A 27,922-nucleotide genomic window follows, 5' to 3' on the forward strand; every position below is an offset into this window, starting at 1 on the left:
ATGACCAGGATATTGTACAGTGTTTCTTATCTTTTCATACTGTTTTCTGGAAAGGAGCTATCAAGTGGGAACCATCAAATCCTACACATTTTTGCCTTCCTGTGGGTCTGAGTGAATTAGGCCCCAGGGAAATAACCAGTCTGAGTTGTGTAACTGCCGACATAATATTTCTAAAAATACATTTTAATTCTGATTTCCACCTGCCCCATATGTCTTCAATAAAAGAATGTTAGCAGTGGGGATGATTGCTTCAGACAAGGGGTTCAAGCCTAGCCTGGGCAACATAGTGAGACCCTGTCACTATTTAAAAAAAAAAAAAAAAAAAAGCTGGGTGTTGTGGTGTGAATCTATAGTCCTAGCTATTCAGCACGCTGGGGTGGGAAGATTCCCTGAGCCCAGGAATTTGAGGCTGCAGTGAGCTATGATCATGCCACTGCACTCCAGCATGAGCAGCAGAGTGAGCCCTGTCTCTTAAAAAAAAAAAAAAAAAAGAGAGAGAGAGTGAGTTAATAGCAGTAGTGGAAGTGGCAGCTGTACCAGATGGAGGACTAATAATATAATAGTAATAGCAGAGAATACTATTTATTAATTATCTTTAATTGTCAGTAGTATCAGGAATTAAACAGCATGTTTTACATTTATTGTCTAAGTGAATTCTCATAGCAAATGTGAGATAAATATATTTATCCCCTTTATCTTGGTGGTGAAGCAGAGGCTCAGAGAAGTTAAGCTACCTGCTTGTGAGTAACACAGCTAGTGAATGGAAAAACCAAGCTGCAAACCCAGATCCATAGAATGCCATTTGAGCAGAGTCAGACTGAGTGTGCAATGTCACAAAGCCTTCCTTATTAGATTTATTGGTCTGTTTAGCTCACACTTGTGAATAAAAAGTATACAGTGACAGAAAGCTGCCTTTTGTATTATTCACACAAAACTCTATACCTAATACAATGCTAGGCTTTGAACAAGTATCCAGTAAATGTATTTGAATGAACGAATGAATGAATGAATGGAGACAGAGCAGACATATTCCTATACTTTAATACAGATCCACAAGGCCACTCCTGGGCTTTTCAAGTTGCTCGCCTTTGTCTTAACATGAAAACCCTGCTCTACTATCAAATTGGGACACGAACAGATACATGCAGAAAAGGTTTTATTCTGTACTCTCACTTCTAGAATTTATATATCATTAAGGAAACATTATGGACAATGGAGAGAGCGCCATACTTATTGTGTAATTCATTCATTTGAAGAATATTCATTGAGTGCCTACATGCTAAGTGCAGAGAATATTGTAGTAAATAGGTGTAGGAAAATATCAGATCACCGTAAGGGATATAGTGAAGATGGGATGTGTTAAAAACATCTTGGGGATTACTTAAGATCACATGGTCAAGGAAGACAACCCTGAAGAAATGATGTTTAAGTTGAGATCTGAATGATGAGCTGAAGCTAGCCATGAGAACATCTGAGAGAAGAGCTACCTTTCATTACTCACCCTAAAGTAAGGGTGGGCTGTATATGTTGGAGGAACAGAAAGAACAGGACTGTCTTATTCTTGGAACATCAAGACCAAGACAAAGAAGAGTAAAAGAAGCATTAGGAGAGAGGGCCTTGCAGGCTTGGAGTTTGGATTTTATTATAAGTGCAAGGGAAAGCCACTGAAGGACCCAATAGGTTTACATTTTTATAAGTTTACTCTGACTGTGCTGTGAACAATAGACTCTAGGTGGAAAGTATGGAACTTGGGAAATAGGAGGTTATTGCCAGAGTCTAGGTGAGAAACAGTTGCCTTTGAATAGGGGTGGAAGGAGTAAAGGTAGAAATGAATGTATGCATCCTAAAGATATTTTCTGGGGAGACCCCACAGTCTTGTATATACATGTATGTATGTATATATGTGTGATGTATGTATGTATGTATGAGGATGATTACTGGGCTTTTGGTCAGGATCTACCAGGATGTAGAAACTGGTGGGAGAGCAGATTTGAGGGAAGTCATGAATTCTGTTTTGAGCATGTTACGTTTGAAAGTTCTGTTTGTTGGACAGCCAACTGTGATATAAAGTAGGCAGCTGCTAAAGATGGAGAGGGAGTTAAACAGAGATATTGAGAAAGAATAATCAACTTGAGAGTCATTTGATTTATTGACAATATTTAAATCCAGTGGGACTTGAAACTACCCCAGGAGAGAGTACAGATAGGAAGTAAAAGGGATTCCCAAACCAAACCCCAAGGCACACCATTTAGGTCAAAGAGGAAGGTGGGACAAAGAAAGAAGGACTAACTAGTGCAGTAGAGAGAAAACCATTTTATGTTGTGTGTAGTTTATCAAACTAAAAATAAAAACTTTTTTAAATGAAGATATCTAATCTGGAAGGTCCAATATTTAGTAATAGGCATTCTAGAAAAGAGAACAGAGTAAACAGTAGAGAGAGAGAGGTGTGGAAGCTAGGAGAAGAAAGTGTCTCAAGAAAGTGTGTTCCATTGTGTCAGAGGCTACCAAGAGGCCACAGGAAGGAAGGTGTGGTCTTGGAAGAAGTAACACTGGAATTAGCAACCTGCATGTCTCAGTGGCCATGACAAGAGCATGTCCAGTGGGAGGATGAGGAAGGAAGCCAACTAGAGTGTGGGGAGACAGAGTGAGGTACTGAAACAGATTCGGTTAGCTCATACAACTCTTCCAAGATGCTTTCCTATGGAGAAACCAGACAATGTTATTCATCCTCAAAAAGGAGGGAAATGCTGACACTTTTTCCAACATAAATAAACCTCTAGGACAATAGGCTAAGTGAAATGAGCCAGTCACAAAAAGACACAGCATGAATCCACTTATATGAGGACAGAGTAGGCAAACTCACAGAAGCAGAAAGTAGAATGATAATTGCCAGAGGGAATAGGGAGAAGAGGGGATAGGGAGTTGTTGTTTAATGGGTGCAGAGTCTGTTTTGCACAATGGAAAGAGTCCTGGAGATCAATGGTGGTGATGGTCATCCAACAGTGTGTAGTTAATACTACTGAACTGTACAATTAAAAATTAATAAGATGGTAAATTTTGTGTTATGTGTATTTTACCAAACTAAAAATAAAAACTAAATGTAGATATTTAATCCAAAAGATCCAACATTTAGTAACAGGCATTCTAGAAAAGAGAGCAGAGTAAACAGAGTAGGGAATATACTTTAAAAACTAATAATGCATGATTTGCCAAGGCTTGATCTTTAAATTGAAAGGGACTACTGACTGCCTCTCAGAGAGAGTGAAAGAAGACCCATATCTAAGTACATTCTCATGAAATTTCAGAATATCAAGAATAAAAAGGTCCTTAAAGACTTCTAGGGGAAAAATATAAGATATCAAAAGAATGAGAAGCTACTAGATTTCTCACAGCAACATTTGGAGGTAGAAAACTGTGGAGCAATGCCTTCAAAATTGTGAGGGATTGCTTTTTCAGCTTAGAACTCTAGAGCTAGCCATTTTATCAATCAAACGTGAAGGTAGAATAAAGACTTTTTCTGACATGCAGGGACTGAGAATGTTTACCCCCAAAGCCATTTCTTAGGAAGTTGCTTATGAATATGTTCCAGCAAAGAGAAGACGTAAACTAAGAAAAAGGAAGATTGGGATCCAGGGAACAGTTTATCCATCCATGCATCTATCCAGGGTGGTAATAGAGGGAAATACCAAATGGCCCCTTTGTAGCAGGTTTGGGGAGCAGCCAGTATAATCTGGGGTCAGGAGAACGTAGATCTTTGGGAAAAACAGGGAATTTGGTAAATAGATAATATGATTAAAATCTTTGAAAAAATTGATACCAACAAAACAAGAGAAAAAGAAAGGAAATTAAATACTCCAAAGTGGCCAGGCATGGTGGCTCATGCCTGTCATCCCAGCACTTTGGGAGGCCAAGGCAGGAGAATTGTTTGAGCCCAGGAGTTTGAGACCAGCCTGGACAACATAGTGAGACCCTCATCTCTACAAAAAAATAAGAACATTAGCTCCATAGGGGCATGCACCTGTAGTCACAGCTGCTTGTGGAGCTGAGATAGGGGGACCATTTGAACCTGAGAGGTTAAGGCTGCAGTGAGCCAGGATCACACCACTGCACTCCAGCCTGAGTGACAGAGCAAGACTCTGTACCAAAGATAAATAAATAAATATCCCCAAAGACTCTAACATTGCATAAGAATATTTGCTCCAAATATGAATTAAACTAAACTGTGGCATGAATTTAAGCAACTGCTGGCGTATAAGAAAAGAAAGTCTATTTACTTTTAATGCTGGGAAACTTGTTTGTGATTATTAGTAGATATGACATTGGACCACTGAGAATGTGATAGAATAAAAAATCATCCAAACCAGACTAATTAGCCCAGCATTGGAATAGTATATGTAATATAATCTAAATGCTGCTTATTAATTTGTTTATCTGTGACTCAATTTACAATCATACTTAGCATAGCAGACCAAATAGAGCTCTTAGAATAGAAAATATTGCTGTTAACCTTGACAATATATAATAAAAGTAATATTGTAGATGACAGAAGGTCAGACTTTCAAGGCAAGGAACAATTATAGGAAAAAAATTTTAAAACCTTATTTGGAAAATCATATAGATTTAAATATATCATTTAAGGTTAAAAAATAATAGATGAACTAAAATTAGTAATACTGTCACAGACATTCAGAAGAAGAGACAAGAGGAGGAAGCTAGCACGTGTCTGCTAATTCTTGATCTTTCTCATTGTGATATCAATGGATAATCCTCTGAGTCTGATAAATCAGAGACTAATAAGATAAACCACTAAGAGATTACCCATGGAAATTGCACTTGAAGTTGGAGAAGAGAGATGTTTGAGTTAGGACCATGTTCAGGTTATAATTTGAAAACAAGATAGCTTCCAGTCAGAAGACATGGGACAAGAAGTTTGTGTTTTTTACCCTGAGCCCTTTGGGATAACTTATTTTTTAAAACCATGTGCATACTTTCTTTTATAGCAACAAAAGGGTCAGAAATAAACAGGATAAAAAATAAATAATAGAATGACTCTATAAAAATTACTTAAATTATTAATCAAATGAGGGCCCATTATTATTTAGTGGGAATGTGGTTGTAAAGATATGTGCATGGACACGGATTCTGAAAAAAGTTTATACAAATAAAAGTAATTATGTTAATGAGGCAAATTCTCAGCAAAATTTTTTTCTAATTGTATAAAATCTTGTATTTGAAGAGTAAATGCAAATGTATGAGAATATGTATAAAGTAAAAAATCTATTCTAATTCATTTAACCTCTAGCTGATGTTCTTCCCACTTATATGTTGGTAGTGAGATTTTCAAAGCTCTGTCAATCTTAGATTGTCAGACTGTTTTGTCTGAATTGAACAATCCATCTGAACTGGAGTTTGCTCCTGTGTTAATCACCTCTGGCTCATGATGAAGTACCACAGACTGGGTGCCTTAAACAACAAAAACATATTTTCTCCCAGTTCAAATGTCTGGCAGTCTGAGATCATGGTGCCAATGTGGTTCAATTTTGTTGAGGGTCTCATCCTGTCCTCTCTTGCACAGGGGCCACCCTCCCTCCGTGTGGTGGAGAGAGAGTGACCTCTCTGGGGTCTCTTCTTATGAGAACACTAATCCTATTTATCAGGGAACTACCCTTTATGAATTCATTTAACCTTAATTACTTCCCTAAAGGCTCTGTATTGGAATACAAGTTGGGAATTAGGACTTCAACATATTAATTTTGGGGAAACACAGATATTCAGTCCATACCAGCCCTGTCAATTTATTCATCATTTGACTGAATTAACAGATAGATAAATTGTTTTAACACCAAGAAATCATGGTGTTAAACCTGGGGTTGGGGGTGGCTAACTTTTAAAGCCCAAGAACGCTAGTATTGGAAACTTTATATAGACCACCCTACCCTAATGGATTCCAGAGTACATAGGCTCTCCAAGCCCCCAAATCCCTACTCTGCCCTACTAAATACAATTGCAGCAATATTTTGTAGTGTTTCTGTTTTTAACACAGTGCCAACAGCATGGTGACCGTAACATCCCTTGGGCCCATCAGCCCTCTCTTTTCTATAAAATGATCCAAATAAAACACTTAAGACTTTCTATTATTTGATCTGATCTTCACAACAACTTTGTAAAATGGGCAGAGTGTGTGTTTTCTCATTTTACTAGTGATATAATTGAGAGACAGAGATTAGCATTGCCCTATTGTATGGTATAGAAAATACCCCTCCTTCCACAGTAAGGTGAGTAGAAAAAGTCCTTGAGTAGGAGTCATGTGGCCGGTCCTGAACCCAGCTCTGCCTTTGGCATACCCAGATTAGGACAAAGTTAGAGTCATCTTTGATCAGGTTTATCTTAATTCATTAAGGAAGCGAACTAGCCCTGGAAACCTCAGTAAGATAGCTCACATCTCTAATCCTCATTGTTCCCTCCTGTATCCATCAAATTAGAGTGATACCATGAAGTAAGCAAGAAGTTTGAAATTACTGCAGACCTGGACTGAATGCAGTTCTGAAATTCGCTAGCGGTGTGACCTTGGATAAGTTACTTTACCTTTCTAAGCAGGTTTCTCTATCAGTAATACCTACTTTGCAGGTTGTCAGGAAAATTCAAGATGATTTATCTAAAGTTCTTAAGACAACTCTTCCCATGTTTTGTGGGAAGAATATCATTAGAATGATATCGAACCGAACATGATGTCTGGAATGGCATCAGTATACTTTTAAGCCACATCCCTGAAGCTAATTTGGTCAGGCTTGACCACACACATTCTCAGAATGATTTCAGAAAAGCAAGAGAAGAGCGCAAATGCATGCCAACCCTCTTGGAAACACATCTCAGAAACCTGGCCCATCACCACCTCTGCCACATTCTTTAGTCAAAGCAAGCCACATGGCTCTCTTCTACCCCCCAGACTCAAGAGGTGGAAAAATAGATGCCATCTTACGGCAGAGGACCTCTAGTCATATTACACAGGGGCATATTTGCACTGAGGATATTTTTGTCATCAATCTACCACATTGTTATTCCAAAGTAATTGTTGTAGAAATGACATGATGGTGATGATCAATAACAATTTCTATGGTTCATTTTTGTTTTCAATTTTGCTTTTGTCATGCTTTCATTCATCGAACATTCACAGAGAGATCTGCCCATAGGTACGTGCTCAGGGCATACATATGCCTTTGTGTCACAGCACCTCCCATAGAGTGTGCTTATCTATGTGGATGAGTGATAGGTTTTCCTGCTGTACTAAGACAGAGCAGACACAAAGTACAGTGTGATCCTCTCCCTCCATATTTCTCTTGACAGGCTGTGCAATCTGGGCTGATAGGAAGAACAGGCCTTGATAACCAGAGCCATCCAGGCTGCCAGGATGTCTTGTTTCCTGTTGAGTGCCTGAGCACATCTGCTTATTCCCTCTATGAGTTTTTATTGTAGACACCCTGATGCCCAGCAGCCTGTGTTTAGGGGCCAGCAGATCTTACCAGCATTGCATACGAGCATCCGCTTCACAACTTGTGAGCAGTGGCGTTTACACATCTGGATAGTGTGCTTTTATAAATAGCTCCATGAGGTGCCTGGGGAAGCTGGGCTATATCTTTGGCAAGGAATTGGGACACTTTGTACATGACTGTCCCTGGAAATAGAGGACTGCTGATTCTGAGTTTCAGAGGGAAATAAATGACAGGACTTATGACTGGAAAACACGAGGTGATACCGTCATTGCAGCAAACCCGGGCCTGAATAAAGAGAAACATACCTTTTCCCCTCTTAATTTGGTATCTTTGTTTTTCCATTTTCCCCCTTTTTCTATATTTTCTCACTTTTGTCCTCTTCCTATGCCTGTGTTTTTCACTGGTACCTTTTAATCCTCTTCCTTTCTTAACAACTGTTTTTCTTTGAATCTTAGCTGAGTATACCTAATGCCATCTCACAATGCCTACAGCTCAAGTCAGCTGGACTCCAAAGACTCTGCCTCTGTAGGCCGACGTGGTGGCTCACACCTGTAATCCCAGGACTTTGGGAGGCCGAGGCGGGTGGATCACGAGGTCAGGAGTTCGAGACCAGCCTGGCCAACATGGAGAAACCGCATGTCTACTAAAAATACATAAAATAACTGGGCAGGGGTAGTGGCAGGTGCCTGTAATCCCAGCTACTCGGGAGGCAGGAGAATCATTTGAACCCAGGATGTGGTGGTTGTAGTAAGCCGAGCTCACGCCATTGACTCCCAGCCTGGATGACAGGGCAAGACTCCATCTCAAAAAAAAAAAAAAAAAAAAAAAAAAAGACTGCCTGTGTCCATGGTGATGCCCCACTGCTTCCCCACGCCAGGCTTGAGAATCCAGTAGAGGAGGATGCCAGTGCTATTCAGGAGATATTAAGATACGCCTTCTGGAAACATAATATGTAGGAGGCACTATTTAAAGTGCTTTAGTTAAACCATTTCTAATCCTTCCACAAACTATAAGATAGGTATTATTTGGAGTGAATTTAGAAATATATTTAGAAAGGTTCAGTGACCAGCCCAAGGCCCACAGTGCTAGTGAATGCCAGAGCCTTCAAACCAGGTCTGCATGATTCCAAATGCCAAGTCTGTTTCATCACATCACTCTCTGTGTCAGTTGAAAAAGAAAAAAATTGAGGATCAGAGATGTGAGCTGTCTTGCTAAGAATTATAGTGCTAGACTGGCTCTGCATTTTTGGCTCAATATAAGAGAAATCTAATCGGAGGAAAGGCTGTTTTAGTCCCAACCTGGGAATGTCAAGAGCGCAGCTGGGACCTGAACCAGTTTTCTGACACTCAAAGGATGTAGGATCTGTGATATATGATGGCAGAACAGACAGTTCTTTCATTTGTTCAACAGATAATTATTGAGTTCCTGCTTTGTGCCAGGTACTGTTCTAAAGTTTGAGATTCTTTGCAAATTAAGAAAGACCCTTGTCCTTGTGCAGGTTGCAAGCCAGAGGGAAGAGACATATAATAAACAGTAGAAAAAATAACTGTATAGTGTGTTAGATGATACTTATGATGGAGAGATAAATAGTGGAGCAGGGAAATGAGTATAGGAAGCTCCAGAAGGGAGTCTTGCATTTTTAAACAGGGAGATCAGGATAGGACTTATTGAAAATGGAGCATTTGAACAATTCTCAAAGGCTTTGAAAGAAGTGAGGGAATTAGCCACATAGGTATCTGGAAGAAGGGTATTCCAGCAAAGCAAAATGCAGGCATAGTTGGCATTTTTGAGCAATAGCAAGAAGACTGGTATAGTGGGAACAGAATGTATTAGGGAAAGAGGAATAAATATGACATCAAAGAGCTGGGCAGCTAGATCATGTGAGCCTTTGTAAGTCATTTTCAATATTTCAATTGAAGGCCAGGCACAGTGGCTCATGCCTGTAATCCCAGCACTTTGGGAGGCCAGCAGGCAAATCACGAGATCAGGAGTTCAAGACCAACCTGGCCAACATGGTGAAACCCCGTCTCTACTAAAAATACAAAAAAATTAGCTGGGCATAGTGGCAGGCACCTGTAATCCCAGCTACTCGGGAGGCTGAGGCAGGAGAATCGCTTGAACCCGGGAAGTGGCGGTTGTAGTGAGCCGTAATCGCGCCACTGCCTGGGTGACAGAGTGAGAGTCAGTCTCAAAAAAGAAGAAAAAAAGAGATTTCAATTGAGGGGAAGGAAAGAACAGGATGACCCGTTTGTTGTATTAGTACATAGATGCAGGAATCTAGGTGTGGCATGATAGTTTTTCCAATCAGGATTGTAGCAGTGTTGGTGATGAAGAGATTGACATCTGGATACATTTGAGAGTAGAATCATCAGGTTTCCCTAATAGATTACATGTAGAATACAAGAGAAAGAGGAAAGTCTATGATAAATCCAGGATTCAGGGCCTCCACAGTGGGAGTTTCTATGATATGAAATGTAGGCTACAAATGAGGCATTTTTAGGGAGCTCAATTTTGGACATGTTGAGTTTGATATATTTATTGTATGTACAAATGAAACTGAAGTCATCAGTTGCATTGGCATATATGATTCTGTAGTTCAGGAAGAAAACTGAGCTGGAGATACAGTTTTGGATTCATCAGCCTTCATCATGATAAAAGAAAACAAAAAAGCAAGCCACGAGACTCAATGGAGAGCCCTGATACGATGTGTGAAAAGGAGATCAGTACAGTGGGCACTGAGATTTGTCTTACATTTATCCAAAGCCAAAACTCAAGAATTAGTAAAAAGATGATGAAGATCTGACTTTGGCTTCCATTTGAAAGTACGTTTTAAAGCATTAATGTTTATTAACAATGGTATGGCCTATTTCATAGGATACATTCTAGGATGCTGTGGATTTTCAGGGAAAGTGCCGAATCTAGATCAGCACTTTTCCAAATTTCGTGTAGCTCAAAAAAAAAAAAAAGAGAAGAAAAAAAAAAAAATCATTTTCAATTAGGAGATTGACATTTTGTCTTTACCCAAGTAAAGTTGTTTACACACACAAGCCTTGATATATTCATCATAGTTTAGGTTTACTAACCACCATCTTAGATGTCTTAAAGTGGATTGGACTCTTGCATTAGGTTTAAACTTGAACCCGCTAACTACTGAGAGTGCTTGACAACCTTATGAGTCTGTGGTCACAGCATGTAGAAATTTTAAAGTCCATTAATAATACTCAATATGGGCAAATTAAGAGAAAAAATCCTCTAGTCTTATCTCCTTAAAAAAAAAAAAAAAAAAAAAGACACTACAACAGTGATGCCTTTAAACAGTGGTTCTCAAATTTATAGTCCCAGGACTTTGTCGCACTCTTAAAAGTTTTCAAGAACCTCAAAGAGCTTTTGTTTATGTAAATGATGCAAATATGGGAGAATAACTAATACATTGGTTAATAAGTATTTCAAATGATGAACTGACACCTGTTACTTGTTAATAATAAAAGTTTAAGCTTTGATCATCTATTCCATTTTCGTTGTCAACACATTGAGGACACTGCCTTTTGAAGGAAATATGAATAAGCTATAATTCCCAGTGAAGAAGACTAGGAAATGAAGGGTCTAAAATAGATCCCCTGTGCAGAAGAGATGAAAAAACTAATAATGCCTCTCTATATGTTTGGAAAAGTTATCTAAGTTCCTTATACATTACTGGTCTTTAGGGGCTCTTACACTATCAGAAGAGATTAGCATCAAATTTAAAAAGTAAGAAATAATCCAGGTGACATTAAAGCAGTGGTTAAAGATAGAAGAATGTGAAATAACACTATGTGCATTTAATCATTCTACTGCTTAGCAGAAAAGGTTTAAGTTTATTTTGGAGAACTTAAAACTTAATGTTTAAGAGTTCTTTTCAATTAAATACAAATGCACTGTGTATATTTATCTTTCTTTCACCTAAGGGGATGTGTATTCTTCTTTTACGTGGAAACTTTCTGGCAATGAGATGTCTTCCCCTTAGGAGGCATGAAGTTTAAGAGTCTTCTCTGTCATAAAATATGTAGGTCCAAACCCATGAATAATCACTCATATGTGGATTTTATAGACCATTCTGGAAACAGCATGCAAAAGACAAGATATGCTTTTAAAAATTTCTAACCACCTCTTTCCATGAAAGGAATAAGGTGACAGAAGAAGACATTATTAGTACTTTAAAATTAATTAATTCAAATATCAAGTATTCTATGAGCTAACCATTTTTCCTGATATTTAGTGACCTTTTTTGGGTGAATGAACATTAAAAACTGCTAAAGTAGGCATTAATGGTTTGTTGTGTATATATGCGTTTCCTCCTTTTTCTTCTTCCTCTCTGTAATCTTGAGTAAAATGACACAATAGAAGTCAATAAAACAGAGGACTGGGAACTAAAGAAAGGACATTGCAAGACAGTAAGGGAAGAAATAGGCAGTTCTTAGTGTCATGAGAGTCCGTGTGAAGAGACCACCAAACAGGCTTTGTGTGAGCGATAGAGCTTGTTAATCACCTGGGTGCAGGCGGGCTGAGTCCAAAAGAGAATCAGCTAAGGGAGATAGGGGTGGGGCCGTTTTATAGGATTTGAGTAGGTAAAGGAAAATTACAGTCAAAGGGGGGTTCTCTGGCCGGTAGGAGTGGGGATCACAAGGTGCTCAGTGGGGTAGCTTTTTTGAGCCAGGATGAGCCAGGAAAAGGAATTTCACAAGGTAATGTCATCAGTTAAGGCAAGGACCAGCCATTTTCACTTCTTTTGTGGTGGAATGTCATCAGTTAAGGCAAGGACAGGGCATTTTCACTTCTTTTGTGATTCTTCAGCTACTTTGGGCCATCTGGGCATATACATGCAAGTCACAGGGGATGCAATGGCTTGGCTTGGGCTCAGAGGCCTGACATTCCTGCCTTCTTATATTAATAAGAAAAATAACATAAAATAGTATTGAAGTGTTGGGGCAGTGAAAATTTTGCGGTGGTGGTATGGAGAGATAAAGGGCAGTGTTTCTCAGGGCTGCTTCAAGCGGGATTAGGGGTGGTGTGGGAACCTAGAGTGGTAGAGATTAAGCTGAAGGAAGATTTTGTGGTGAAGAGGTGATATTGTGGGGTTGTTAGAAGGAGCATTTGTCGTATAGAATGATTGGTGATGGCCTGGATGCAATTTTGTATGAATTGAAAAACTAAATGGAAGACACAAGGTCTGAATAAGAGAAGGAGAAAAAGCAGGTATTAAAGGACTAAGATTTGGGAGGACCTAGGACATCTAATTAGAGAGAGCCTAAGGGGGTTCAGTGCAATCACTTTCTTGGTTGGTGACTTTCCAGGCTCCATCCAGGTTTTTGGGGTGCAGTTCAAGTTGGGCTGGTGTCTGGAATGAGACTAGGACCTAATAAAAGGTCCACTGTGTGGACTTGTGTCCACACAGGAGCTCAAATGGGCTGTACCCTGTAGCATTCCAAGGATAGGCCTGAATTCTGAGAGGGGAAGGTGGCAAAAGCACTGTCTAGTCCTTTTCAAGTTGGTGACTGAGCCTGGTGAGGTGTGCTTCCAAAAGACCATTAGTCTGTTCTACCTTTCCTGAAGATTGAGGAAGGTAAAGGATACAAAGGTTTCACTGACTACCAAGAGCCTGAAAAACTGCTTGGGTGATTTGACTAATAAAGGCCGGTCTGCTATCGGACTGTATAGAGGTGGGAAGGCCAAACTGAGGAATTATGTCTGACAGAAGGGAAGAAATGACCGTGGTTTGCTTCTCGGACCCTGTAGGAAAGGCCTCTACATATCCAGTGAAAGTGTCTACCTAGAACAAGAGGTATTTTAGTTTCCTGACTCAAGGCACGTAAGTAAAGTCGATTTGCCCATCCTGGGCAGGGGCAAATCTCTGAGTTTGATGTATAGGGAAGGGAGGGGGCCTGAGAAATTCCTGAGGAATAGTAGAATGGCAGATGGAATACTGAGAAGTGATTTCCTTGAGGATAGATTTCTAGGATGGAAAGGAAATGAGAGGTTCTAAGAGATAGGCCAGTGGCTTGTAACCTAGATGGAAGAGGTTACGAAATGACGATAGAATAGAATGGGCCTGTGAGGCTGGAAGGAGATATTTTCCTTGGTCTGAGAACCATTTGCCTTGTGTGGGAAGAGATTGATAGGTGGAAGTTTCAGCAGGGGAGTAGGTGGGAGTGACCGATGTGAAGGAGGAAAACTGCCATGAGGGATAGAAGTTGGAATGCTAGCTGCTTTTTTGGCTGCCTTATCAGCATAAGCATTGTCTTGAGTGATGATGGGGGGAAGAAAATAGATTTCAGAAGTTATGAGAACTGTAGAGAGTGAGTTGAGCATAGTTTGTGATTTTTGGGGCCTCTAACAGTGTTAAAGCAGTGGCAGCTGCTGCACGCAGACATGAGGGCTAGGCTAAAAGAGTAAGGTCAAGTTGTTTGGACAGAAGGGCTACAGGACGTGGTCCTGGCTCTTGTGTGAGAATTCCAACTGCACTAACCATGCTTAGGAAGGAAAGGAGTTGTTTTGTAGAAGTGATTGGGATTTGGGAGATTAGCCGGACATGATCAGCAGGGAGAGCACGTGTGTTTTTATGAGAATTATGCTGAGATAGGTGATAGATGAGGAAGAAATTTGGGCTTGACTGAAGTAATGGGGGCTGTCTGTGAAGCCTTGCAGCAGTACAGCCTAGGTAATTTGCTGACCCCGATGGGTGTCAGGGTCAGTCCAAGTGAAAGCGAAGAGAGGCTGGGATGAAGGGTGTAAATGAATAGTAAAGAAAGTATGTTTGAATAATGGGTTGTGGAGGGAGGTATCGAGGATAGGAGAGTATATGGCTTTGGCACGATGGGGTGGATAGGCAAAACAATTTGGTTGATAAGGTACAGATCCTGAACTAACCTGTAAGCCTTGTCTGGTTTTAGGACAGGCAAAATGGGGGAATTGTAAGGGAAGTTTACAGGCTTTAAAAGGCCATGCTGTAGCAAGTGAGTAACAGGCTTGAATCCTTTTAAAGTGTGCTGCGGGATGGGATATTGGCATTGAGTGGGGTAAGGGTGATTAGGTTTTAATGAGATGGTAAGAGGTACATGATCAGTCGCCAAGGAGGGAGTAGAGGTATCCTATACTTGTGGGTTAAGGTGGGGGGATATGAGAGGAGGATGCGAAGGAGGCTTTGAACTGGGGAAAAGGGAGCAATGAGGTGTGGCTGTAGCCCAGGAATAGTCAGGGAAGCAGATAATTTAGTTAAAATATCTTGACCTAATAAGGGAACTGGGCAGGTGGGGATAACTAAAAAGGAGTGCATAAAAGAATATTGTCCAAGTTGGCACCAAAGTTGGGGAGTTTTAAGAGGTTTAGAAGCCAAGCCGTCAATACCCACAACAGTTATGGAGGCAAGGGAAACAGGCCCTTGAAAAGCAGGTAATGTGGAATGGGTAGCCTCCATATTGATTAAGAAGGGGACGGACTTACCCTCCACTGTAAGAGTTACCCTAGGCGTCTGTGATGGTCCAGGAGGCTTCCAGGGTGATGGGGTAGCATCAATCTTCAGCCACTAAGCCGAGAAGGTCTGGGAAGGAGTCAGTCAGAGAGCCTTGGGCCAGAGTTCCAGGGGCTCTGGGAGTGGCTGCCCGGTTATTTGGAGAGTCTGATTTCCAGTGGGATCCTGCACAGATGGGACACAGCTTAGGAGGAATCCCAGGCTGTGGGCATTCCTTGGCCCAGTGGCCAGATTTCTGGCACTTGTAGCAGGCTCCTTGGGGAGGAGGTTCTGGAGGAACCCCTGGTAGCTGCGTTTCAGGCATTTGGAGTTGTGTGCTGGAGATGTGGCTGGTGTTTGTCTCACAGTGGAGGTAAGGAATTGCAACTCAGAAATAAGTTGCTCCTTGGCTGCCTCTATTATTGTACACCTTGAAGGCGAAGTGCATTAAGTCCTGTTGCGGATCTTGAGTGCCAGAATTAAATTTTTGGAGCTTTATTTAATGTTGGGAGCAGATTGGGTAATAAAATAAAATGTATATTAAGAATAAGATGGCCTTCTGATCTTTCAGGGTCTAGGGCTGAAAAGCGTCTCAGGGTTGCTGCTAAACGGGCCATGAACTGGGCTGGGTTTTTCATATCTGATGAAAAAGAGCCTAAACACTAACTGATTTGGGAGAGGTCGGATAAAGAAAAAGGAGCATTATACTTGACCATGCCTTTAGCTGCAGCCACCTTTTTAAGAGGAAATGTCTGGGCAGGTAGGGGAGGGCTAGTCACGGAATGAAAGTGTAAGCTGGACCGGGTGTGAGGAGGTGATGAAAGGATTATAGGGTGGGGAAGCAGAGGCTGAGGAAAATTGGGACCTAGCTTAGCCTAGCGAGGAGGGGAGAGGTCAGATGGGTCTGTAGAAAAGGAAGATTAGAAAGACTCAGCGACACTTGGGGTGGGGACTGAGGGGACAGGCGGGAGGGAAAGAAGGAAGATTAGGGACAAGTTGCATTGGCAACAGAGACTAGGGAGGGACCAATGTGTAAAAGAATGCATGGACGTCAGGCACCTCCTATTTTAGGCACGCCTATTTTACGACAAGAATTATTTAGATCTTGTAGGATGGAAAAATTGAAAGTGCCATTTTCTGGCTATTTGGAACTACTGTCGAGTTTGTATTGGGGTCAAGCAGCATTATAGAAGAAAATAAGGCATTTAGGTTTTAGGTCAGGTGTGAGTTGAAGAGGTTTTCAGTTTTTGAGAACACAGGCTAAGGGAGAAGAAGGAGGAATGGAGGGTGGAAGGTTGCCCATAGTGAAGGAGGCAAGCCCAGAGAAAAAGGAGAGTAGAGACACGGAGAGAAGGGGTTGGGGGGTTCTTGCCCTCTAGAAAAGTGGGAAAGGGGTCGGGACGCAGAGATAAGGAGTCGGGGCATGGAGATAAGGGGTCAGGGGGTTCTTGCCCTCCAGAAAAGCAGGAAAGAGTGCAGACATAAGGGGTTGGGGCACGGAAATAAGGGGTCAGGGCACGGAGATAAGGGGTCAGGGCACAGAGATAAGGGTCGGGGCATGGAGATAAGGGGTTGGGGGGTTCTTTCCCCCCAGAAAAGCAGAGAAGGGGTAGAGACAGGGAGAAAAGGGGTCGGGGGTTCTTGCCCCCCCAAGAAAAGTGGTGCTTGCTGCTAAGGGTGAAGGACGAAGACAGGCGTCCCTGCATGGTCAGACACCTCTGAAACATGGGTGAATTATCAGGCAGGAATCTCCACGTGATTAAACACCAAGGGAAGACTGTCTTCCCAAGTCTGTGACCGGCGCCGGAGTTTTGGGTCCACGGATAAAACGCATCTCCTTTGTCTCTACCACAAAAGGAAAGGAACTGAAATTAAGAGAAGGGAAAGATTGAAGTGTGGCGTCAAGATTGAAAGGAGAAAGAGGTAGAGGGATAGTGAGAGAGGTTGGAGAAGAGAGTAAAAAGAGGCCGCTTACCAGATTTAAAATTGGTGAGATGTTCCTTGGGCTGGTCAGTCTGAGGACATGAGGTCGTAGGTGGATCTTTCTCATGGAGCAAAGAGCAGGAGGACAGGGGATTGATGTCCCAAGGGAAGTCCCCCAATCCAAGTCACAGCACCAAAATCTTATCCCGGGTTTTGGCACCAAAATGTCATGCGCGTTCCTGTGAAGAGACCACCAAACGGGCTAAACGGGCTTTGTGTGAGCAATAAAGCTTTTTAATCACCTGGGTGCAGGTTGGCTGAGTCCGAAAAGAGAGTCAGCAATGGGAAGTAGGGGTGGGGCCATTTTATAGGATTTGGGTAAGTAAAAGAAAATTACAGTCAAAGGGGGGTTGCTCTCTGGCAAGTAGGAGTGGGAGTCCCAAGGTGCTCAGTGGGGGAGTTTTTTTGAGCCAGGAAAAGGAATTTCACAAGGTAATGTCATCACTTAAGGCAAGGATGGGCCATTTGCACTTCTTTTGTGGTGGAATGTCATCAGTTAAGGCAAGGACAGGGCATTTTCACTTCTGTTGTGATTCTTCGGTTACTTCAGGCCATCTGGGCATATACGTGCAAGTCACAGGGGATGCGATGGCTTGGCTTAGGCTCAGAGACCTGACACTTAGAGCTTGCAAACACTTGCTTATAATGAGATACTAAAAATATGTTTACACTTTTTGAAATTTGGCCATAAAGCTTACTTTGTCCTGCCAATGAAGGTAAACAGTCTAAGCATTCTCTATTTTTTTATAATCAACCAACTGGGCTCACCTAGTTAAGAGTTTGTACAACCATTGGGATCTTACAATTGTAGTGTTCTCTTATAAATCAAAGCCCAGTAAATTAAAAGAGAATTTATATTGTAAAGCAGATAAGCTAAGGGATAATTGAATCACAAAATAAAAATTTAACTTTAAAGGCATTTTGCAATAGTTCTTTCAATTTCAAACTTCTTTAAAGCATTTAATTATTCTGTTACTTAGCAGAAAAGCTTCAAGTTTACCTTGGAGAACTTAAAACTTAATGTTTCAGAGTCCTTTCCAGTTAAATACAAATCAGAATTACTGTAAAACATAACTGAATTTATTATATAAGAGTAAATTAAAATAGAAATCATTTGCCAGAAAAAAGTAATTTGCAAACAACCTTTCTCTCAGGAATGTGTATTTTGCATAAAGTGAGTTCTTCCTGTAAAACAGAAAGGCATCAGAAAGGAAAAGCATCTGAAATGCACTTTCAGTTTGTCTGTAGCAAGGCCAGGACCAATTCAGAAAGGAAATGTCTGGAATTCTGCTTGGTGTCACTATGCATAGGGGTTAAGATAACAAATTGCCTCGGGCCTGTTTCAGGGCAGCAAAATAAACCAAAGTTGTCTCCAGGGTTGTAAATTCAGAGAATGATGTGGTAGACATGAACATGGAGAAAGAGAACTGGGGCAAATGTTTTTTTAATGTTTGCCGTTGGGCAAGATGTTTTTTTCTTATGAGTTTACTGTTTCTAGTAAATGTGAAATGCTTTATTTCTTTGCTTTATGAACTATTATTATTTAGGCTTAGGCCCCTACAGCGGGGAAAAAAAACCAGCAGCATATCAGAGAAAGTCATTGTCTAGGGATGGCTGTGAATAGAGTGTAGGGGTTGGATGTTGAGGAAAGGAGGCGGTTGAAGGCGTTGACAGCTCTGCCTCTCCTTTCCTACCTTCAGTGGGACAATATGTTGAATTCAACTGGCATGGTTTAACATGTACTTCTTGTTGTTCTAATTGCACATGGAAGTAAAGTGTAAGCTCTTTAAATGAATCAGATTATGACATTCACTCCCAACATTTGGTAGCTGTTGGGGATGGAGGAAATGTTGATGGAAGGGGGAGTAACTGAGGTTGACCCTGGGTGCTACAAAAAGAAGTTCAGGCAGAACAAATCAAAGTCAGCTCTGAGAATCCCAAAAGAAGAAGCAGACCGGGGTAACTGGAGTCATTACAGCTCTTAAGGTGTGGCAAACTAACAGTAATTTTATTAAAATACCAAGGCTAAGAATCACCTGATAAATGGTATCAATACTTTTATTACCATCTGATTAAGAAGAGACAAAAGGTAGGAATCTTTATTCCCCTCATTTTACTTATTATGCCTGTTTACATGGAGTCATTTCTGTAGGTTCATACCATCTTAACTTTTTTTTTTTTTTTTTTGAGACAGTGATTTTTATTTTATGAGACAGTGTCGCTCTATCACCCAGGCTGGTGTAAAATGGCACAATCTCTGCTCAAGGCAATCTCCACCTCCCAGGTTCAAGCAATCCTCCTGCCTCCCAAGTAGCTGGGATTACAGGTGCATGCCACCATGCCTGGCTAATTTTTGTATTTTTAGTAGAGATAGGATTTCACCATGTTGACCAGGCTGGACTTGAACTCCTGACCTCAGGTGATCTGCCCGCCTCAGCCTCCCAAAGTGCTGAGATTACAGGCATGAGCCACTGTGCCCAGCCTCATACAGTCTTAAAAATCTATGCCTAAAGTTTTGAGTATATGCTCTTACTAGTATATGCCTACTAAGAGCATATGCTGAAGGATAAAGCAAAGCAGCTCCTTGAGTGTTAGCCTCAGAAGCTCTGAATTCATGATAAAAGGAAAACTTAGAACAAAAGTGTCAGGCCTCTGAGCCCAAGCCAAGCCATCGCATCCCCCGTGACTTGCACATCTGCCCAGATGGCCTGAAGTAACTGAAGAATCACAACAGAAGTGAAAATGCCCTGGCCCGCCTTAACTGATGACATTCCACCACAAAAGAAGTGAAAATGGCCCGTCCTTGCCTTAAGTGATGACATTACCTTGTGAAAGTTCTTTTCCTGGCTCATCCTGGCTCAAAAAGCTCCCCCACTGAGCACTTTGTGACCCCCACTCCTGCCCACCGGAAAGCAACCCCCCTTTGACTGTAATTTTCCTTTACCTACCCAAATCCTATAAAACTGGCCCACCCTTATCTCCTTTCGCTGACTCTCTTTTCGGACTCAGCCCGCCTGCACCCAGGTGATTAAAGAGCTTTATTACTCACACAAAGCCTGTTTGGTGGTCTCTTCACAGGGATGCGCATGACAAAAAGCATACAGGGTGGGCTCGTGAGGATGCATTCTGAGTCAGCTTGGTGTGTTTGGGTAAATCTCCACCTGAAGCCCAGTTGAGGCTGAGTGTCCTCCCTTTCCCAGGAAATGAGCAACTTAAAGCATGACCTTCCAAGAAGGAAAAAGTTTAGTATATTAATGTGTAAGCAACTTTATCCTTCTGCCTTTCCCTTCCTTGCTTATAGCCTTCTGTGACTGGTTTACAGGAATTTTCAAAAGATGTGATTAGCTTTACTTGCAAGAGTTTCAGGGTAATGATGTGTCAGCTATAAACTCATTCAGCTAATCTGAAGGAACATTTGTAGAGCAGGAAAGAACTAGATTCAGAGGTGCTGACTTGTGAAACCTGGTGGTAAGTGATTTCTAGCTAAAAGATCTAAAATTCTAGTTTCCTAATCGTGCAAAGGAAAGGACGTGATGATGAGCAAAGAGAAAAAGAAAACCTAAACATCATCAACAATAAAAATATTTATTCATTTATACCCTCCATGCCCAACGTCTTCCTTTCTCATCAAAATTAGGCAAAGTCAGTATGGTTTCCCACAGAGGTTAGAGGGAAAATGGCTGCAGCCCATTACCCTAGTATGAAGGGCTGCAGGCATGTTTCATTAGGAGCCATGTAGGCACAACACACAGCAGTGTAGAGAAGCAAGGGCTGAACGTGAAAGTCACTGCTGATTAAATAGCAAGCTATGTCTGTGAATGCTGTTTCATTCATTAATTCATTCACTTAATCCTTGTGGATATACACGACATCTGCTGAAAGCAAGACACTCTGGGGAACACAAAATTATAACAGAGCTCACCCTCCCAACATCACCACGTATTCCATTTACTAGGATTGCAAAACAATTTACCCCAGAACTTAGCGGCATTAGACAACTGTTTACGATGCTCATGGATTATGTGGGTCAGGGATTCACTCAGGGCACTGCAAAGATGGCTTGACTCTCTATTGTGGTATCTGGGGGCCTCGGCTGGAAGATTTGAAGGCTGGTGGCTGGAATCATCCGAGGCTTGTTCATTCATTTGTCTGGTCATTGGTGATGACTGTCAACTGAGACCTTAGCTGGCAAATTGGCCAAAACTCCTACACATGGTCTCTCCATGTGGCCTGGGCTTCCCCACAGCATGATGGTGGGTTTCCAAAGGTCAGTGCCAGAGAGCGAATCAGGCAGAAACTGTGTCTTTTTTATGACCTAGCCTCAGAAGTCACATAGCATCAATTCCACTGTACTACATTGGTCAGGAAGGTCACATACCCTGCTGAAATGGAATCAGAGGGAGCATCAACCACACATGTTAGTGGAAGAAATAAATGTCAGTCTCGTTGAATGAAAAGCAGATACATATGTATGTGTATATATGTCTATATGAAAACATATATATATGAATATATGGACATATATAAAATCATCTTTGGAAAACACAATCTACCACAATTAATAAAAGAAAAATATCACAGTACAAAATAAAAAGTGATCTGCATTGTTATTATTGTGAAAGCTATGACCTAAGGACTCATATGACTGGAAATATACAAATAAAAAAAAACACATGAGCGTTGTGCTTTCCAACCTTGAATCGCTTCCATATTGCTTCCACTGTTTTCACTATGACTCTCTCATCATCTGCACCATTGTTTCTTTTTTTTACTAAAAATTGGCCTCTGGGATAGTTGTTTCTTTAAACTCAAATTTGTTTAGAAAGCTAAGAAGATATTGCTACAGAAAATAAAATTTATTTTGCCATAATTTATTTGCCATCAAATAAAGGGTAACTTTAAATGTACTAAAAAGTTTTTAAAAGTTGTTAGATGCTAGATATACTGCTTTTTTTTTTTTTTTTAAGATTCTGAGACTGAAGCAAGCCATTTCTTTGCCAAGGAAACAACAGCAACAAACATGTCAGCAGGTGTTACAATCACACTCCTACCAAATGAAGGCTGTCCCCTTGCCTTAATCTGAAAGATTTGATACAGAAGTGGAAGGAAATGATGCCTATGGTGAAGTGCAGGGATAATAATGGCCACGTCCTTGTACCACCCAGGAGCCTTCAAACAGCTTCCGATAGGATGGCTTTACTTTCTTGGCAAACACTGATCCAGCATGATAAAAATTCTAGATAGTGAAGCATTAATCTGTCCAAAACCAAATTCCTGGGATCTCTGAGGGAGACCATCATCTGGCATGAAATTGATGCTTATTCACTAATAAATGTATTTGTAATCCATCATTTGTCAAAGGCTAAGCTCTTCTCACTCCCTCTGTATGTGTGTGTGTGTGTGTGTGTGTGTGTGTGTGTGTGTGTGTTTTCCTCATTAATACTTCCCTGAAAAATCCAATGAACAAAAAAAAGACCTTGACTAGTTGGCTTCTGTATAAAGCCTAACTGCCCCCATTATCTCTTATTACTGCTCTCCACATCCTGGTGGAATTGACTTTTTGCTTCCCCACTTTGGTATAACTAATGCTCCTGACCATTTCAGGGCCACCCTAAGTCCAGAGCCCCCAGGCAGACTTGCAGTTCTTAGTATGCAGTTATCTAAATCCAATAACATTCATTCCTAAAATTATTATTAGCACTTCCTGGAGCCAGTGTTGTACTAGGCTCTAGAAAAGTCAGGGACAGCAAGAGATAAATACCTTCTTGGAATACAAAGAAACGCACTTGGGGCCACAGCTATTTCTCCCCTATAATGTAATTAATTGCTTAGAAACCCCTTGTTTTCTGCTAGAGTATTCATTAAAAAACACTACTTCCTAGGGATTCCTTGGCATTTTTTCTCAGCAGAGATGGTTAGATCATTTTCACAGCTTCTCCACCTGGACCTTTTCTTTGTACTTTACAGCAGTATTGAGAAGGTCTGCAGAGGTTAGGAGGAAGACAAGAACTAGATATTTATCTTTGGGGAACCCAGTCTGTAGCCTTTAACACACTCTTAAGACTTTTAACTAGAGTGTCTTCCTAGGCATGGGGCCAGCATTGACAGATCTTCTTTTCCTTCTTTATTTATAGTCAGCTACAGTGAAGCTGTCTAAACCGGTGGCTCTATGGACCCAGCAGGATGTCTGCAAGTGGTTGAAGAAACATTGTCCGAATCAGTATCAGATCTACAGTGAGTCATTCAAACAGCATGACATAACTGGTAAAGTATGCAGTATCCCAGATATTTCACTCCCTTTCTTTCTCCCAGTCACGATGGCCTTTCCCATACCCTTACCAATGAAACAATATCTTCTTGCTGAAATTTTCTGACATGGGTTTACTTTCAAAGGGGTGATAAATTCCAGATCCATGTGAGCCATGCTATTTAACAAACATACATGGTTATTATAGAAAACTGTGAATTTTGAGCATCCATTGTAAAAGTATATGGGAATCAGGGTGCAGGATTGGGGGATCCTAGAGGAAATAAGAGCACACCAATCAGAGAGAAAGGAAAGAAGGAAGTCTTTCACATGAACTTGGCTATGGAATCACTATGTAGATCTTCTAAGTAGAAAAGGATTCTAAGTAGGAAAATGCTTTTTAAAAAATGTTTAAGAAAAAATGTTTAATGTATATTGACTTCTTTGACTGGGTGAGCTATATACCTGTATCCAATCACGTGAAAGAGTCCAGGGGAAAAGTCAGTTTCCCTGACACTCCTGTCCTCTGGGCATCTGTTTCCCTGTTGACTATCTTCTAGTATCTGCACCTAGCAATGTTGCAAGTTTCCGAAATGGAATATAATAATACTAACTCTCTGCCCTTGGGATGAATACTTTCAAGGCACAGATTACGATTCCATTTAGATCAAGGGTGTTCAAATATTACATGTGGAGGTCAATAAGTACTTGAAAGCAGAAAATAGAACAGGATAGTGAACCATAAAGGACCTTCAGATCAAGTCTCTCAATTGGGGGACAGAGTGAGCAAGATGGAGCAAATATGCCCACTGTGGTAGCCCATCAGAGTAAGGGGGCTTTTCCAGACCTTGCCTGCCCTTTCACCCTAAGATTCTATTTGTATGTGGCCAACACTTCTCTTTTCCTTTGACAAATGGTGCAGTGAAAGATAGGACTGAGGATACACTCTGTAAACCAAAACTGTATAGCTTCAAGGGGGAAACAATGTTAAGAAGTCGTTTCTAGTCCAGATCTTTTTTTCTGGGAAAATGATTTCACTCTGGTGGTAAAGTGACTTGTCATGAAATAGCTGAACACTCTAGATGACAAACCTCTTTCCAAACCCATACGTTCTATCATGACAAATCCTAATCTCTCTTGGTCTGTTCACCCCATTACTATGAAAAGGGACTTGTTAAGCAGAAAGTATTTATTTTTGCAGTTCCGCTCTTAGGCTGTATCTGTGAGATCTAGGGCAGGTCAGTTCACCTTCTTAGAAGAGGTCTTAGTCGGTGGTCTTCTAAGTGTGTTTCATGGACGTGGCCAAAGGGACATGGGTGTGCTTTGGGTAGAGGCGGGTGTGTGAACCAAAGCCGCTCCCTTTATGTCTGTTGTATATATTTGAAACACACAGAAAACTTGATTGATTTTGAAAACTTGATTTAAAAAAAAAAACTTTTTAAAACATTTAAGCACTAAATGTTTAAAAAAATGCTGAGCTAGATGATCCTAGATTCCTGCCGACCACATTGATATGTCTAAATATATAGGGAAAACACCCAATTGTAGCTGAAGCTGAGTTAACAAACAAGAGAGTAAAATCCTTCTATTTTAAATATAAAAAGGGTCCTTTATGCATTTCTTCTCTGCCACTCCCAACTAGAGCCAATGGCCCTTTTGGATGAAATCTATGAAATTCGGAAGGCAGCGTGGGTACTTAGCTTCGATTCCAAGTGTCTACATTTCATTTTCTTAGTTCCTCCCTTAAGAGTATAAGAAAAGCCCATCTAGGGTCAGTTATTCTACTCCTAAACGTAATCAATCAGTTAGTAACCATTTGCCTGATTATGGTAGCCTTCATCAGATAATGGCTGCTTAATGTTTCTTAATGCCTGTGCGATAGTAATGGCAAAGCCTTTTTCATGATCTTATTTGAAAGCAGTGTTATCTTTTATTAGGGGTGAGAATTATGAGGTCCCCTTGAGGGAAGGATAAGCATTTATAATGGTTTGAAGAGGATGAGCCTTACAGTCCTCAGAAATAAAGATTCATGCTTCAGTGCGTATGGAATAAATGGTCCCACTTCCCAAGGTTTTCTGCTAAGTGACATGAGGACAGGAGTGTGGAAATGAGGTATGTATTTCAAACAGTTGTCATATGTTTTTGGTGGCAGACTTGGTCTTCATGAAACACACCTGGTATTGGGAAATCATAACTTTCTTGGGATCTTGGCAAGCTGCTTAACCTGGGCAAGTTACTTAACCTCACTTCCTCATCTCCAAAATAAAGATGATAGTACCTGGCTCAGAGAGACATTGTGAACATTAAATGAAATAATATAGGTAAACCACTAAGCTAACCGTTGATTGACTCCTTTTCCATGCTGGCATTGTGCTATTATTCATGTCAGGACTCACCTGGAGGTGTCGAAAAACATGCTGTTATTTACTTTTAAGGGCAGCCTATTTTCTGGCAAGAAGAAGAAAGCAGGGAATTATTTGGGGACTTAGGGAACAGAGAGAATGATTTCAGATTAACTTTTGGTCTACATCTTTTTGACATTCACCTGTTTGAAACCTCAGAAGACCACTCTCTTCCCCTGTTCTCTGGCCCCTGCCTCTCTAAGAGTGAATGCAAAATACCCAAATGATCACAAGTGCCAAGTGGCCAGAAAATAGCTTTCAGGACTTCAGCCAGTGTGCATTTACCAGCCCTATGATGCTAGAAGCTGTGGGAATCCCAGTACTCTTGGAGGCTGTGATGAAAAGGGCAACGAGGTTTGTAAAACTCAAGATGTGATGACAGAGCAAACCTCACCAGGCTATGCAGACAAGAGAGTGGCTTTAGAGAGGACAGGGGAATGGTTACAAGTACCAGGTCGCAGCCCAGAGCTGCATCATAGCCTTGTGATTTTGTAAAGGTTGCTGGGTGCACATCAGCTTTCTTCACCTGCAGAGGAGGAGATGCTAATAGTATCTACCTCATAGTGTTGCTATGAAGGTAGTCCACAGTCACAATGAGCATACAATGCATGTGAGCTGCTGCTCTTTTCCAAGTGTTGTCCTGATGGTATCTGTGATAACAAAACGATACACACAATGTTGAATTCATCCAGCTTTATTATCCTGGGAAAGGAGGGAAAGGAGCATCTATGGGAAACAAAACATTCTGGGCTGGTAAATGTCCTGTGCTACTCTTTAAGGCTGAAGAAAAGATTGTTCATGTGTCTCTTATTTATGCTTAGATTCTCTTGAGTGCTGCTGTTCTTTTATTTTTCTTAAAGCAAGGATCTCCTATATCATGCTCATTGAGGAAGCATGTTATATCAGTGTTGTATACAAACATCTCTTGGTTTAGAGGCACGTGGTCCAGTGATGGTAAATAAAAAAAGACATATATTAAATGGAGAGAAAAAGAAGAAGAAAACAGAGCTTTTCTGCACATAGGTCTGAGTCAAATCCTCCCTGCCCTCTACCCCAGCCTTTGACATGTAATAGAAACATGATGCCACATGATGCCACACATTAGTTTCTTGTCAGTAAAATGATAATATTTATCTTAAAGAATTTGGGGGAAGATTAAATGGGATGATGAATGTGAAGGGCCTAACTTAATGACTAGCTTAATGACTCATATAGTGGACATTCATTCATCCTTTTAGCAAGTATTTATGGACTATCTACCATATACCAGGTTTTCAGAATATAGTGGTAAATAAAATAATCGTGATCCATGTAGGGAAAAAATTGTGCTTCCATGGAAAGCTATGCATTGTCATCTATAGCACAACATTTGGGTTATCTAATTCTTTGATTCTAGGGAGCAACTTTATAACTCTGTGAGTTATAGATAACAGAGAGTAATACAATATAATTTTTGTCCATTGACATGCAAATTCTGTTCCATAGAGGTTCAGTTGACTTCCCTAGCCACTGTGGAAAAGGTGAGTTTTACCTCCCATTTACACATTTATTTCAGTCTTCCTGATCTATAATTGTGTGTGCTGTTCAGATTCTCCTTTGAGCTGGTTTTAACATCTTGCCAGTTTCCTCATTAATAAGTTAAATTAAAATCTTAAAGATGTGTTCACTTCCGTATTTGTATGACAGTCATGATTTTAACCTTTTCTGAAAATTACCCTTTAACCTCAGTAGTTGTTTAAATTGTCTGTATTTGTTTGTACAAAGAGTTCTACTATATTAACATTTGTTTCTGTGTTTATTTGAAGAACCTTAAATTCTAAACAAAATTTTCCCTTAGGTGCTTCAAAGTCTAAGAAAACTTTAGACATATTTTAACCTATCAGTGTTCAAAATCTTTTGCAATATCAAAATTTTTGGTAATTTTATTGTGCCCAGGAGATACCTGCTCTTTGGCGGCAGATGTGTTTAATCAGAAGAGAATCTACAGTAGACCCCCCTTATCTGCAAGGGAGACATAGCAGGACGCCCAATGGATGTCTGAAACCATAGATATTACCAAACACTATTTATATAGTGTACACATACATACCTATGATAATTTTTTTTAGTTAGGTACGATAAGAGATTAACAAGAACTAATGATAAAATAGAACAATTAATAATAATATACCATAATAATAATTAGATAAATCTCTCTCTCTGTCTCTTGAAATATCTTATTGTACTGTACTCATCTATTTTCAGACCACAGTTGACCACTAGTAACAAACTGCACGAAGCAAAACCTTAGCTAAGGGGGGTGCTGCTGTACTAGTAG

At 40.6% G+C, this 27,922-nt stretch overlaps 1 protein-coding gene across 6 annotated transcripts in view; it reads left to right on the forward strand.

Annotated features, from left to right (window-relative positions):
• The window catches only part of SAMD12 (sterile alpha motif domain containing 12), a 478,056-nt gene that overhangs the window by 160,261 nt on the left and 289,873 nt on the right, over positions 1-27,922 (forward strand). For all 6 annotated transcript variants that reach the window (XM_050802115.1, XM_050802111.1, XM_050802110.1 and 3 more), the window contains exon 3: positions 23,091-23,220. In XM_050802115.1, coding sequence (XP_050658072.1) covers positions 23,091-23,220 — 130 coding nt within the window. The remainder of the gene's footprint in view (positions 1-23,090; positions 23,221-27,922) is intronic.

This window comes from Macaca thibetana, chromosome 8, assembly GCF_024542745.1.
Source record: "Macaca thibetana thibetana isolate TM-01 chromosome 8, ASM2454274v1, whole genome shotgun sequence".
NCBI classification, from domain to species: Eukaryota; Metazoa; Chordata; class Mammalia; order Primates; family Cercopithecidae; genus Macaca; species Macaca thibetana.